This window comes from Platichthys flesus, chromosome 8, assembly GCF_949316205.1.
Source record: "Platichthys flesus chromosome 8, fPlaFle2.1, whole genome shotgun sequence".
NCBI lineage: Eukaryota > Metazoa > Chordata > Actinopteri > Pleuronectiformes > Pleuronectidae > Platichthys > Platichthys flesus.
The window spans coordinates 14,022,128-14,037,243 of NC_084952.1; the positions used below are offsets into that span (position 1 = coordinate 14,022,128).

The window sequence follows — 15,116 nt, forward strand, 5'->3', positions numbered from 1 at the left end:
AATGAAGGCTTCCCCCCCCCATCGTGCCATTAACAAATACTGTGTTCGTGAGAAGATTTATGAGTAGTTTCATAACCAAAACGAAACATGCAATTTCAATATTTGTAATGTAACTGCAGTCATATATCTGCTCCAAATGTGAGTGCAGAGGTTGAGCAGCACTGTGCAAATTCACTTTCATAAATGATGACTGCTGAGATCATGGAAAATACTTTTGAACCTTAGAGCAGACCAAATAAATAATTATCTCTCTGCTGTGGTTGCGCGACAAATGCATATCAAAGCCCCTTGTTATTTGTATTGTATTAATTAGTTTCACTGTTTAAAAATGCTACTCGAAACATGTTGTTCCTCAATTCTCTTCTCATATTCTTTGGAGGGAAAGTTTGAAAGGCAGCGTCTGCAAACCGTTCTGCCTCACAGAAACGTGTGTGAGAATGAGAGACGAAACAAACAACAATGATTGATGAGGAAGAGTTGATCTTTTAATCATTCCTCACTGAAAAGCCTGCAGGGAAAAGACGAGGCAGTCGAAAACAAAAAACAACCTCTAATCTCTAAAAACCAAAAGGCAATATGGTAAAATGGTTTATACAATAACCAGTGTACTTTCCATTCAATGTGTACATTTTCATAGTCTCAATGTCATTAGGATTAACATTGTTTTCCTATAGCATCCCTCCTAGACTTATTAAATATCTTTAACAGTCTGAAACAAATCAGTATTTGTCACTTGAATTGGCTGGCAGCAAGATCCTGAACTTCCAAAACTGAGAATCTAAAAAATGCCTTGAAGTGATTCATGTTTCCACCGCACAAACTGGGGGGGGGGGGGTATTAATGATGAGAATACTTTGCACTTTCAAACCTCAACAGAGAGAGGTCTTAAAACAAACATAGAAAAGCATTCATCTGTCCCTTCCCATTGTAACCACAGACATGATCTTATTCAACTTCAATTAATACCAGGAAATGTATCAGCATTCAAGTCATGACTTAATCAACTGCTGTCATGTGCCATTAATTCACTTGTGAGCCTTGTGTGTTGTGTACCTCTGACACAGCTGAGGACAATAACTAACATGTTCCTTTGAGGTTTACTTTGTTCATTCCGGCTCCTTCTGACAAGAAGAGGAAAAAGTCGGAGAATCTTCTTCTTAGCGTGCACCTGAGGCAAAGATAATTCCTACTAGAAACGGTTCAGACTTATATAAAACCCAGCTTGGTCAGAAATTCACACCTTAGAGAACCAGTTGAATATTCACTCATCACAACCTGATTCTTGTGTTTCTTCCTGAGGATCCAAGCTGTCTTTTTTTTTTTACTTCAACCGAAAAATTTAAAATTCTAAAACTAGCACCACATTCAGCCTGCCACCCTCCACCTGCTGAGACGTCACACTCCAGCATCAGAGCGCGCAGCAGGAGACTCTCCTACTTGGCGTCTCCGCTGTTGGGGTTTTTGATTTTCTCCTGGAACTCGGCGTGCTTCTGCCGGAGGATTTCTGTCTGTTTCTTAAAACCGTTGACCCTGAGGAAGAGCACGGAAAAACACCTTCAGTCTCAGCTTCATATTCAAGCATCACAAAACAAACATGCAGTTACCAGCCACATGTGCCTTCACTGAGGAGGCCTCACCTTGCTCGCTGTTTGGAATCATTATAGATCTCTGTGATCACTCGATCTTTCTCGTCCATGAAGTTAGTGTGCACGTCTTCCAATTTGCTGAAAGAGATGGAGAAACAAACACTGGAGTTGCAAACAATCTTAACACAGAATAAACTTTGCTCAAGCTAAAAGAAGCCCAGGGCTCAGCAGGCCCCTCCGTGTGCTCGGTCGCTTTTATGAGTTTGTTCAGCTGTTAGAGCAGCTCCCCCCGACCACAGAGTGGTGAATCTCCACAAAGACACGCGGCACCGAGTCAGTGTGTGAAAACAAATACGGTGACACAAGCCCAGAGGTTGTGTCTAGAGACACATGGCACAGAGTCATGTCCACAAACAATCTCATTCAACTGGGTGTGAATTCACAGCCAAGAGAGCTCGAGAGGGCAAAGAGAAGAAAACATAAATTAAGGAAATCAGTTGAAGAGACAGTGGGAGGATGGGGTTGGGGCAGCATCCTCCCCTAAATACATCCAAATATTTGCAATGGATATACTTGTAATGACAATGCATCTAGCAATTCACACTTTCCACACCGCGAGGAGTAGAATTGGGCCTAAACACAATGAAGGAGACCACACAGACACACAAACACACACTGAGGCTAATGCATTAACATCACAGAGCATCCTTTTCCTTGCACCGCTTCTACACGTGCGCATATCACTTTAGTTCCTCCGGTTGAACACCTGATTAAACAGAAGTCATGACAGTGCACTGAATCACTGACGTCTGGACGGAGGGTTACCAAACCTTGTGCAAACACATGACATCCATGACGTCAGCGCTCCATGAGATCAGGTGGTCATTTGTTTGTAAATGCAAAACAAATTGATCTGTAATTTTTTGATTAATTAAAGATTATGATGGGCATGAAGCGGTTATTTCAGCAGCCAAATGAGTCTGAATGATCTCACAGTCCCTCAGTTGTTAACCTACTATATTTATCTGATGTGTAAATCTCATAGAGTGAGATGAGACACTTTGTTCTTTGACATTCATTATAACAGAGATCACGGCCTGGAGATCCCTTCAAGTGTCAAAAACTCTCGATAAACGAATTTTCACAATATATAACGAATCTAAGGTCATTGAATGTATTGGTGTGGCTCCGGTGTCCCCCGCTCATGGACGCAGACACAACTGCTGAAAAGGAAATCCTTGGGCAAACCCTTCTACAGTATTTAACAGACTTTCAAAGGACAGATATTTCACGTTTTTTACTGTTGCAATAGATCTAACTGATCTTTGTCATTCTTCTACTTTCTGACATTCATTGTTGAAAGAAAGGCTTACGATTCAATAAGTGATGGAAACATGGCAAGTATCACATCATGTACGTTTTTTACCTGAAGAAGACTATGTGAGCTCCTACGCTGAGAAACATAGTGAGGACGCAGTAGCCCACCAGGCGGAAGTTCCTCCTCCTTCTCTTCTGCTGCTCCTCTGACAACATCTCAGGGGAATGAGACCGATGAAACTGATCCCAGTAATCACTGTTGTCCTGAGCGTTCGTACTGGGAGGGGAAGTGGTTGAAGAGAAGATCATGATTGTGACATTTAACACAGAGCACACCAAAGGTAAAAACTAAGAAATCTTATCGCAAGCCACACAGACTCAAGCAATACTAAAATGTACTCAACCACTCAGTGATGCACATTCATGCACCTTGCTACTTGCCGGGCAACCATACAGTTGATGTATCTGTATCTATGTCAGAGTTTGCCTATGGTTTTCCAAAGCACTGCAATGGACAAATTGCTTCTGATTCTTTCATTTTACTGATGAAAAACACACAGATTTTCTTGTTTTCATAAAAAATACACATAGTGCATCTCCAGCGATCCGAGTAACAAACGATCAGCCACAGAGTGGTGCACAAGGTCGAACAAAACCTGAAACATGAAACTATGCAGCACCTCTGGCTCGCTACTGGACAGATCATTTTGTATTATTTTAGTGTCACTGCAGAGGTGGAGGCTTCAGGTGTGTAGCCATCCCAATATCATATCCTGTGTTACAGCAAGCAAACACAAGCCACATGGACTCAGTCTTGAAATGAATTATGCATCTTCTGTATTTATTCAAGAGTGTCGGAGTGTGAACCAATGTTAGAATTATAAACAAGCAATGGCTGACAGGTTGTGTGTATCTTCACCTGGCTCTGTACGTGGTGTGGTTGGAGGTGGATGTAAAGGCCTGGCCCCCAGTGTATCTGTGTCTGATTTGGAAGTCGTATGCTTTCCTGCTCGACTCTTTGCTCAGAACATGGTAAGCCTCATTCAACTCCACAAACTGGCCGTGCAGTGCTGGGTTTGACAGGTCGCTGTCTGGGTGCAGCTGCAGAAACATGGGAGAAGGAGAGCAGGGATGATCAGGTGTAGAAAAAAAATCCAACCAAGAGATTATGGTGCAGACCGAGCTTATATACAACACACAATGTTCTTTCTGTCTCTGTTTAACTGATGCATGAATATGTACTGTCACAACCAGGAGTTTTTCTTTAGAGGGTGAGTTGCGTCATCCCTCAGTTATTCTACAATCACAAGGTAAATACACACGTCCATCCTTATTTACACTGGAAGCTACTCCAGGAAAACTAACAGTCAGGAAGACCACAGTGGGAACAGTTACCCAGTAGAAACCCGGCTGTGAGAGGCTGCCATCAAGTGGCCAGACATATGTTTTATTCTGGCACATGTTAATGAGCCGGACCAGGAATCCTACCTTCTTAGATTTGTCAAAAAATGCATTTTTGATTTCCTCCAAGGAGGCATCAGATTTGATTCCAAGGCGATCGTAGTGGTCCAAAGATTTTCTGTGGTGAGAAAGCAAATAACTCAAAATAAAATAAAGGTCTTCAGAACTAAACAAAGCAGAGTACATTCAATTCATTTAAAATAACTGTATTTAGCTATTAGTAACTTTACTTATGTAAAAGCATCAGTGCGTATCATACATATATCACAACAACATACCATATAAGATCCAGAGAGCAAACGACTGGGGTAAGTGCAGCTTTAAAGTAAAAGTTCTTAATAAATATTGTTACAATGAATAGATTTGAGTCTGATGGATGTAAGCACAACGCTCTGCATGGCTCTCTCTCCCCATTGTGAGTGACCTTTGGCTCCAGTCTGAGGTTAACTGGGTGTATTGGCTGATAAATGCGTGTGTTGTTTCTATATTTGCATCCCTGCACATACACATTAAGAAAACCACTGTGATTAAATCCAACACTGCCACATGCACTGAGTCTACCTGTGAGCGTGGCTCTGAGAGAGCAGACGCAGTCCACTCCTGCAGCACCACACACATCTCTGACACAGTCTGAGCTGGGCCTCCAGCTGCATGGTGGGAGGGTTTCAACGCAGATGACCTGTGTGGGACATTTTGACATCAGCAAGGAAACAAACACTAACAGGAGAAGCATAGAAGCCTTTGAGAGTTTATACAATAAACTAGACTCACCAAGACTCAAACAGATGTTTATGTTGCACAGAAGCTCACACAGAAACAGGAGGGATTTGATCTGAGGATTTTAACTCAACCAAAGCACGACCTGTCACTCACTGTAACATGAGGTTCTGCTGCAGGGGGCGTGATGACCGTTTAAATACAAGTTACTTTAACACAATCTGGGTTTTAAAAATCACTTTGACTGGCTGCATCACCACGCGCACACACACTACTGGCTGAGGTACATGTCCACGCAGTGTGTCGAGTTAAAACACGGAGAACAAACAGGGTTTCATGGAGGAACACTTTGTTCTGCTGCCTCCACACACAGGCTGCTGCTAGCTGGCGTTAGCTTCAAGTCGTCCTTTGCTACTGTTAGCGTGCTAATGCTAAGGAATGTTCTGGTAAACGTGAAGCTATGACGAATGTGAAAGCGTGATTTAATAAGTATAAGAGAGTGAACCAAAGGAGTGAAAGTGACAAACCTGCAGCACTTTGCTTCATAACAGTGCAGCTGGTCACTGTTGCATAAATTCAGAAGTGACGCGAGCCAGGGCACAACCGGAAGAGGGGAGGCTCTCTTTCGTAATAAAAGCACCAACGTTAACTACAGTTATAAAATGTAACTTTCAACAGCTCAGACGTAACTGTACATTTATGTTTTAATATTTATACAAATAACGTTTGATTAGAGTAATCGTGAAGGAGTACAGTTTTATGAAAAAGTTTGAGGAAACCTTCTGATTTTATTTCCAGTCGCACCGGAGGTTTATTAAGAGAAGGACAACACAATAACACGCCCCTGCACGTGTCTTCTCTCTGGAGTTAAACAATCCTTAACACCTGGAGGTGAAATAACTGGGTTCATAACATACATTACTTAATTTTTTCACCTTTCTTTCTTACTTTCTTTCTTTCTATTTAAGATTAATTATAGGGGGGCCCCCCCAGCTGCCAACCTGCCCTGGTTTGAAATTCTTTTCTGCAAGCACAGTCTGTGCTAATGTCTAATGGACAAAACAACTCAAATTCAATTCACAGGATTTAAAATAAGAATAAAGTTGAACACAGTAACTTGGCACTTTCCTTACACGTTTCCCCCCAGCACCTCCTGAGTGGAGCAAGCACTAGAAAAAGTAAAGTGAGGACTACAAGATAATGGCACTGGTCCATATTAATACAACATTGCAAATGTTATTAATATATATTATTCTCTTATTAAATGTAAGTACTGTAACTCAGGGAAGATGTCCGTCCTCGGGGGGTTTACTTGTAATAGAGTATTTTAGTTTGGTAGTAGTAGATTTATTTTAGTAATTTTTAAGTAATCTGCATACCACCTCCATGGCCACAGTTACGTCTATTAGTCACTAGGGGGTGATAATGCGCACATTGTACATCTGTCAAAAAAAGAGGAAGAAGCTGGTCGCATGTTTGCGGATGTTTGCAGAGAGGAAGGTAAGAGAAACTCTCATATTCAGATAATGTGTATCACATTACAACACATATTCACGGTACTCTCACAACGTTACACTCCATTAAAAACCGCTGACACTTTTACACGAGAACCCGTGATCTTCATCTCGTGCACTGCTTCATGGTGAGTGAAAAGTTTAGTGATATGAAAACGTCTCATTTCAAGTCTCAGTCGCGTGTTGTGACTGTGTCCGTTCAAGAAACAGTAAACCACATTCTTCTGCGGCCGCTGCTCTTTGGGTTGAGACGTCCGGCTTCTTCACTGCAGCTTTTTCTTTATTTCTCTTTCCCTTTATCTACACAACGTGAAACATATTGTACAAAAACCAAGTTCATTTAAATCCAGAAAAAGTAAGTGAATACAAATAAAACAGTAACATAGATTAATAAATACAGAAAAGCTAATTTCCTTGCGTCAATGACATATTTATCAGAAAGCTATGTGTCCAGATTCTGTCCTTCCACGAAGAGTGAAATATTTTTTCTAATATATTATTTCAAATTCTTAACACCTTTTTTTTATAGGCTATCTTCTTCTTGTCATTACTGCTGACAGCTTTGCCATTGCAAAACTATTTCATGCATACGTTTACACATGTTGTGTAAATATGAGATATGGGACTAAGTTTCTGCTTTATGCATGTTTACTTGATTAAGACCAATTCTTAGATTTCCTGTGTGTGGTTTTCATAAGAGAACATCCAGAGGTGACATGACACCACTGCAAAGCTGTGAGTGAAGAGATAAGACCTGGATGATGATCCCCAGTCAGAGATGATGGACCCTGACGTGTCTGTTCTGCTGCACTGTGCTGACTGGAGCGGCCTGCTGGAGTCTCAAGTCCGAGTGGAGCTCTCGGAAAGGTAGGAACGTAAAGGGAGGACTCTGAACTGGGTCCAGTGCACAGAGGTACATAAGGTAGATCTACTGTACATGTGATACTTCCAACCTGTGATGTAGATACTGAGGTGCAACCTATTGACCAATTGTGACCGATCAGTGTACAGGTGCTCAGTGCTGGAGGACGAACTCTCACACATTTTACTTGAGTAAAAGTACTCAAGTAGAAAAGAAAAAATTCGACATTGACTTTTCTACTCGAGAAAAATAAGTTATTGCTTTTAATTAAACAAAAAGTAAAAGTACTCTTGTCTATTTCCTAATGCAGTCTACTACATCATTAACTGTGCCTGGTGTATATTTTGTTAAATACAGACTCGAATTTGATAAAATTCCCCTCTGGTTACTGATTACTTCAAAAAACTGTTTGAAAATGTAACTCAATGCATTGTATACTGCAGTGGAGTAAAAGTACAGATATTTGCCGATACATTTAGTTGAGTAAAAGTGAAAAGTATCCGAAAGAACATTTAGTTAGGTAAAGTGCAGATACATGAAAAAATGTGCTTAAGTACTTTATTACATCCCACCACTTTCGGTACGTGCAGTAAAGGGTAGGAATCTGCAAAACATATATGTGCGATTTATGTCCTCACACGTTTATGTCCTCACACGTTATATATAGAATTTGAAATGCTTGTTATAACTTCCCAAAGCCAAGTCTCAGATGTCTTGTTTGGTCTGACCTCCCATTTCCTCTCGCCAGATTTAACAGGCGGATAGATGCGGCTCTAGAGCGCCACATAGAGGAGGTGTGGACTGAACGCGTGTCCAAGGAGCCATGGCTTTTCAACGGGGCCAAATTCAGACTACATTCTTTTTGCCTGGCCTCCCCTCAGTGTCCATCTTCATCATGTGATTCCTCAAAACCTCCACCCTGCCCTCATTCATCTTTCGTAACCTCCTTAGACTTTGTGGAAGATCAGGAAGACAAATCGCAGAGCAGACAAAGACCACAGGGTTTGTGTGACTCTGATCCTCTGCGTGATGTTACCCAGAATAGTTTGGACCAAAGAAGCAGGTCTGTAAATCACACAGAAAATGTTGAGGGTGTCGTCCAACAGACGACTAATTCCATGGACCAAGATGGCTCGACTTGTAGAAAAGCTGAACTTCCTCCACACGCCAGTAAAACAACAGATGATCGAGTCACTGGGCCGCTCCTCACTCTGAGACTCGGCCTGACATGCTACAAAGACTACCTGGGAACCAACTGGTCATGTCGGGTGGCGGAGCTCCGTCAGCGTGGAGGCGCAGAGTTCAGCGATCCACTGGCGCTGCTGGCTCAGCCTCTGGGTGTGGGCGCTGTCCTGTGCACAGGTGACAGGCAGGTGGTGTTGATCAGGAGGAGCCAGAGGGTGGCAGAGGCGGGGGGGCTCCTGGACATCCCCGGAGGTCACCCAGAGCCTCAGGTGAGGTGGAATGATAAATTAATGCATATAACTAATGTGCCGGAAGCGTTAATTACACTGGTTCTGCTCTGTGCAGGTGGTGTGTGAGCGTCTGGACCAGACAGCGGGTGATGTGGTCAGTATGGCCACGATGCAGCGGAGGCCAGGGGCCGTCGTCTCTGAACTGTTTGCATCAGTTTGCGCTGAGATCAGAGATGAAGTGAGTTTGTAGACGCTTCAATGATTTACTGTTAACTTTATATTTACCGTTCACTTTATATTTCATTCAACAGCGAGTGATTTCCTCTTAAGGCCACGACAAAGAGACACACATAAAGATTAAGTGAAGCTGCGTATTAAGAGAAACTAAACAAATTACATGACAAAGTAGAATGTGTGCACAGGTGGTATCCGTAATTGACATTGACGATGAATCCCTCACTTCCTATATCCGTCTCCAGGTGAACATTCCTCTGAGCTGCCTCGGGGAGCCAGTCCTGATGGGAGTCGCTCTGAATCACACCAGCGCTGGAAGACCAAGCGCAGAGTTCTACGTCAGGTACTCGTGTTCCTCCATTTTAATCCTGATGACAAACTGTTTTCTCTTAAAGCAAAGATCCCTCAAGGTGGAGCCATGAAAAGTAATTCATGTGAAGAAGAAAAATGTAAATCCACTGTTAAGTTTATTAAGAGAGAAGTGTTTTTAATCAGGGAATATTATTAATGTACATGAAAGATATAGGAAATAAACAAATGTAACCTCACCCTGAAACCTGAGCTTGTTCTTGAAATATGTTTAGCAATTATAGCCAAAAGGAGGCAGCTAATAAAAGGAGACATGATCTGATGAAGACTCAGTTGTCTGTTTGTCCTCAGGTGTTCACTGACCACTGATGAAGTCAGAAAGTTGTACTGGAAAGGAGGAGCCGAGGCGCACGAGTCCACGGACATCGTCTTCCTCAGCAGAGAAGTGGGTCAACTAAAGTTACAGATTTGAAAATCAAAAGCTGTGCTTTCCAAAAAGTTACCAAAGTTGAGGCGAGAGAAGTTCGACGATCGTGATATTTGACATTTAGTTTTAAACAGGAAGTGTTGCAGCTGGACAGGAGCAGCCCTCTGTGGTCGGAGCTGTGTCCTTCAGCTAAAGGAGCCATGCTGCTTTATCAGACGGTGGAACCTGACAGAGAGTGAGACCAGAGGAGCTGACCACATACTCATGTGATGATTGACCCAGATGGACCCAGATGATCCAATGAACAAACCAAACGCTTTCATCGAAATTTTATTCACTCTTTCAGCATTCTGAACAATACTGGTGTTAAAACTGTGCAAATACTGTTTTCATCATTTGTAAACTGTACAGTAAAAACATTTTTTCTTATTTTGAATAAAAATTATAAAGTGACCTGGTTTTTATCGTCAAAATTCTTAAAATACTTCAGCACTGATGGCATTGACTGATCGACGCACTCCCTGCAACATACAATCTGCAGTTCTCCATGATTTAGACACCTCTTTTATACAAATTTTCTATAACTTATCAAGAGAATTACTGTCCTTGTAAAAACCTTGTATATATGTAGAAATGAAGCAGCATTGGTTTCTTCAATAATCCTCATATCTGATTGAAGTCTCTGCTGTAGTTGTAGCTCTGGTCCCGATAAGACACGTTCCACTAAAACATAAATGACACAAAAAGGCAACGTGACTTTGTTTACACAATGAATTCAACTTGGGCTGGCTGTTGTATAACCTAGTGTTTGACAAGCTGAGTGTTTGAACAAGATCAAATAAACCAAACCTTTAGCTTTTTAAATAGCAGATATGAGCCAGATATCCTGGTCAGTACAAACAGAGGAGCTCACAGTCAAAGTGTTGTTTAATTCTGTTTAAGGAAGAAAGAGACTGTTGATAGTTGTCTCTATTGTTAATATAGTAATTTATATTCTAGTAGTTGTAATAGAATTGTAAAATCACTTCAACTGTAAAACAGCTGTCCCCAGGGAGAGACTGTGAGGTTTGGTTTATGGAAAAGATTGTGTAGGATTCCACAACTGCATGATACTCACATATGTTGGGTGCTGACTCCATGGCTGCATGTTGATTCTCGGGTTGTTCCATGCTACAAAGACACGTATAAATAAATAAATGAATACTCTTATCTTAAAGAGTCTCAAGTGCCCCAAAATATTGTCCACTGTTTTCCCGGCTCACCATTCATACCAGTCCACTGGATCCTGTGTGATGGTGGAGGGCCATGAGGGAGGGGTCTTTTCCTGTGAAGTCGGGGTCTCTTCTTCTCCTTTTTGGGGACGGGGGGCAGCAGTCTGCGAGCGCAGTCTTTGTACTCCTGCAGGAGCGTCTGCGCCTGCTCCTGGGGCAGGTCCACATATAGCAGCTCCTCCAGCAGGTCAGTCTGCCGCTCTGGAAGACTGCAGCTCACTGGAATGAAAGTGACCGAGGTGTTACTTCGATTATTGCAGTGAACCCCTGGTTAATACTCTGTTGTCACATTGTCTTTGTTATCAGAGGCTGTGGTTTAGTTCCTTACAATACTGTTCACATATTGTATTGAGTATTGTGATTAAACTATTCTAATAATAATGATACCAAAAGAAAGATGAGGCGGAAACAAGAATTAAATGAAGCGCTAATCACATTTTAAGACCAAGACTAATAATGCCTATCTGAAAATTGATCCATGGACCAATTAGAAATGATTAATTAAATTATGTTATTACTCATTATGATTTGCATTGTGACAGTGGTCGCTGTGGGGCACTGGGGACATCCTCATATGTATCACCTCATGATAAAATGTACACATGTCAGACCTTGGAGTTTGAGCAGGGCCGTCTCTGGGATCTGGTTTTCCTCACTCGTCTGGTGCAGCGACAGTCGTCTTCTCCACTCGTCTTCAGGTGGAAAAACTACCACCGCCCGCCTCCTGTAGCCCAAGAACAGCTGCAGTTTCTGACGGCGTGCCGAGAAGAGGATGTTGCACTGGAAACAGAGATGACAAAGGGTAGAAGATAAAGGATGCAGAGGTTAGTGTGCTTCAAAAACATTCTGCAACTGACGTCACAAGTGGGAGGACGGTGTTTGTAAATTTTTGTGACTTTTAGAAAGTGACATTGTGACAACCAACCCACTGATTGACTAAGGATGGAGACGAGAAAGTGAGCATACTGCAAACTATTTGCTGTTAGACTTGGTTGGATACAAATTACGTATAATGAACAACTATTTTTTTTGTCCGTCAAACCTGACAAAGTGTTTCACAAGTCTACCTCATCCCGTTTTTAGTCTTAAACAGACACAGAAGTAAAGGCTCACCTGGTCCAAAATGTAGTTGCCCGGAGTCTGAGCAGCTATTTTAATTAAATCAGTCAGACACTGAGCGGCCTGTCTCAGCCTACTGTCCCTCTGTTCGCCACTCTACACACACACACACACACACATGTTTGAGATAGATAGATGAGATAGTAAGAAGTTAAGATTCAATTGTAATTGTGAATATGAAAAATGATGATTAATAAAGCAGGTTTGACTGACAATCGTACATGCGAGCAGCTCCTCTGTGCCCAGCAGCCTGAAGCGTTTCTCTGGATGCTGCTTCATGTGAGACCGGGCCCAGTGGCTCTTCCCAGAACCAGGAAGTCCCATCATCAACAAAACCTGGGGGGAGGAAGAACAAAATCCAATAAGTATGTAAAATGTCATTCTTAATTGACAAATCCTTTCAAATCTTACCTGTTAATCTCATCTATCTCATGACAAAAGCTAATTACTTAAAATATTACAAAAATTCCTATGATGCAAGTTATTCTTAATCCTCTTTTTGGCATTGCAGTGACAATTTACATTTCTGGCTCGATGTCCTACTATTCTGAAATGGATCGATGATTCGCCAACGCAGATAGAAGCCCTATATCAAGTATTGAACTGTACAAAGATTAAAACAACTATACAATAAAGCTCTCTTTAAAACTTCCTATATTATCACATAAAATTTGACACTTCCAGATGCACAGGAAAGCTCATAACCTTACATTCTCCTTAATTTTGTTTTCTTTATGTTGTTTTGAGTTGGAAAGGTTGAACTGGTTGGATGGGTTAAATATGTATGTCTTTGCAAGTATTAACATTAAAATCTTATTTGTAGATAAACATGCAGCCACAAACCATGTGTCTCACCTCACACTGTGCTCTGGAAGAAGGTCCCAGTGTCGAGCGCACCCTCTGCCCAGCAGGGAGAGCTGCCAATGGAGTAAAACCTGGAGGGCTAGGGTACCAGGGAGGAGCTGTAGGGTCCAGGAGGAATCTGACTGAGCAGCTCTTACAGAGGATGTGAGGGAACAGAGATCGACCCTGCAGCACAGAGGCGCCCAGGGAAAAGGCCACACCTATGAAACGACCGTTCTTATGGAAAGAGATCTGAACGGCACCGGCTGCAGAGAAAGACTGTGAGTGTAAAATAAACACATGCACGGTTAAGATTAGTAAAAACTCATTTGATACCTGGATCCCAAACAATATAAAGAGAAGAAAAAGAGGAAAATATAACTTACAGCGTAACAGCCAATGATATCCCCCTCTGAGAAAGATTCTCCAAACTCCTCTTCCTTTCCATTTGACACTTTTTTACTGTGTCCATCATAAGCAAAAGAGAGCTCATCTTCACCTGGTATACCACACATTGAGGAACAGAGGGTGTTAGAAGGGTTATCAACTCTATAAAAAGCAACTCTGTCTAGAGATGATGAAGGCGCTCATCCTTACCAAGCAGCAGGGAGGAGTGAGCCACTGACCAGCCAACTCTCACACCACAGGGCTCCACCCCCTCTTGTTCCTCCTGCCGTGTAGTCAACAAGTTCCTCTCCAGCCTCACCTCAAAGCCCACCCTGCCTTGCAGCACCCCATGGGTGAGCCTGCAGCCCGACCACAGTGAGGGGAACTGATTCCAGAACCGGGGCTGCCCCCAGGATCCGTCAGCGCCCACCTCAAAGTGGAGATGACTGTCATCTGTGGTAACAAAAAATAAAGATTTAAAAATTTCAATAAACCACCTCTCTAGAAGAACCATCTTGAGTAAATTAACTCATTAGAGCTCACTGTAACCACATGAGTCTCCACCAGACTCACATAGATCCAGGCTGACTCTATCCTCATCCTTTTCCTCTGCCTCCTCTCTGTCCACTGGAGGTTGTGGGGATTTCACTCTGGTTGAGAACAGAAACATAACGACACAATCTGTTTTAGAATATTAATTGTATTTAATTGTGCATTCAAACCAATCAGTTTTTTTTTAATCACAGTACTGTTCAGATGTTTAGCCACTGTACTCACAGTCCTTCTGCAGCACGACATGATCCCAAGACATAAAGATATAGAACTATATATATAACTATATATATATATTCAGACACATTACCCCCCAAAATGTCCTGACCTCAACAATATGGAGTCAGTCCCGGTTTATATTAAGAGACAGAAGTCCTATGCTTAGAAAACCTGCTCATTTCTGCGTGTGAGTGTTGTGTGTGTGTTTGTGTGTGTGACTACCTTTTGTATCGTATCTCCTCTTTAAACTCGTAGAAAGCTCTCCCCCTGTTCGTCTCCTCAGAGGACGGATCTCTCCTCTCCTGCCCGGGACCTTCCACCTCTCCTCCTATCTCCGCCTGGTTCCCCCTCACCGACTCGGACACTACTTCAGGGCCGAGCTGTGGTGCGGTCGCTCCGGACTCGGCTTCAGTCTGTGTCCCGCTGTCTGTAAACTCTCTGGTGCTGTCCGGGCAACGTGGCGCAGTAATGCAGGCTTCTGCCGCCGGCGGCGAGGAGAACGGAGCGGGATCCTCCACAGTGTCTGTCGGTGCTGCTGGTGTCGGTGAGTCGTCAGGTTGTGGTTCCACCCGCGTCTCCTCGCCTCTCGCGAGTCCCGAGTCTAAAGCGGACCACAGCCGGACCACCAGCTCAGCCTTCAGTCCTCCGCTGTCCAGCCCCACTTCTCTCAGTCTGGACCGCAGCTCGGCCACCTTTAACTTTTTGATTTCCGTCAGCTTCATTGTGACCTTGTTAGGACAGACTCCGCTGTTGTCTTATTTTAACTGTGGTTCCTTTACTGAAAAAATAACCAAACCCACAAGTAAAAAGAAGTAAGAAGCAGAGGTTCGGATCAAAACAATTCAATATGGTGCCCTGGCTTGTGATTGGCTCTTTGCTTCTT

At 42.7% G+C, this 15,116-nt stretch overlaps 3 protein-coding genes across 7 annotated transcripts; 1 reads left to right on the forward strand and 2 right to left on the reverse strand.

Moving 5' to 3' along the window:
* Nucleotides 1-463: 463 nt before the first annotated feature.
* dnajc4 (DnaJ (Hsp40) homolog, subfamily C, member 4) lies at nt 464-5,721 on the reverse strand. 3 transcript variants are annotated; one of them, XM_062394170.1, is made up of 8 exons: nt 5,609-5,721; nt 5,136-5,254; nt 4,926-5,043; nt 4,392-4,482; nt 3,823-4,004; nt 3,013-3,180; nt 1,638-1,724; nt 464-1,530 (listed from the first exon to the last, which is right to left on the reverse strand). In XM_062394170.1, the coding sequence occupies exons 3-8, from the start codon at nt 5,015-5,017 to the stop codon at nt 1,434-1,436; spliced, it is 717 nt and encodes a 238-aa protein (XP_062250154.1). In that variant the 5' UTR covers nt 5,018-5,043; nt 5,136-5,254; nt 5,609-5,721; the 3' UTR covers nt 464-1,433. The 3 variants fall into 3 exon arrangements, with proteins under 3 accessions (XP_062250154.1, XP_062250152.1, XP_062250153.1); XM_062394168.1 differs by lacking the exon at nt 5,136-5,254 and having other exon boundaries at nt 5,609-5,698; XM_062394169.1 differs by lacking the exon at nt 5,609-5,721 and having other exon boundaries at nt 5,136-5,602.
* Nucleotides 5,722-6,525: 804 nt separating this feature from the next.
* nudt22 (nudix (nucleoside diphosphate linked moiety X)-type motif 22) lies at nt 6,526-10,295 on the forward strand. 3 transcript variants are annotated; one of them, XM_062394083.1, is made up of 7 exons: nt 6,526-6,581; nt 7,294-7,462; nt 8,206-8,911; nt 8,988-9,110; nt 9,352-9,449; nt 9,767-9,860; nt 9,977-10,295. In XM_062394083.1, the coding sequence occupies exons 2-7, from the start codon at nt 7,374-7,376 to the stop codon at nt 10,079-10,081; spliced, it is 1,215 nt and encodes a 404-aa protein (XP_062250067.1). In that variant the 5' UTR covers nt 6,526-6,581; nt 7,294-7,373; the 3' UTR covers nt 10,082-10,295. The 3 variants fall into 3 exon arrangements, with proteins under 3 accessions (XP_062250067.1, XP_062250068.1, XP_062250066.1); XM_062394084.1 differs by lacking the exon at nt 6,526-6,581 and adding an exon at nt 6,612-6,723 and having other exon boundaries at nt 9,967-10,295; XM_062394082.1 differs by lacking the exon at nt 6,526-6,581 and adding an exon at nt 6,617-6,723.
* si:ch211-107m4.1 (heterogeneous nuclear ribonucleoprotein U-like protein 2) lies at nt 10,289-15,098 on the reverse strand. The gene is made up of 11 exons (XM_062394081.1): nt 14,456-15,098; nt 14,036-14,112; nt 13,673-13,915; nt 13,462-13,574; nt 13,088-13,354; nt 12,446-12,568; nt 12,227-12,328; nt 11,725-11,893; nt 11,105-11,332; nt 10,960-11,012; nt 10,289-10,565 (listed from the first exon to the last, which is right to left on the reverse strand). The coding sequence occupies exons 1-11, from the start codon at nt 14,953-14,955 to the stop codon at nt 10,506-10,508; spliced, it is 1,935 nt and encodes a 644-aa protein (XP_062250065.1). The 5' UTR covers nt 14,956-15,098; the 3' UTR covers nt 10,289-10,505.
* Between the last annotated feature and the right edge of the window lie 18 nt (nt 15,099-15,116).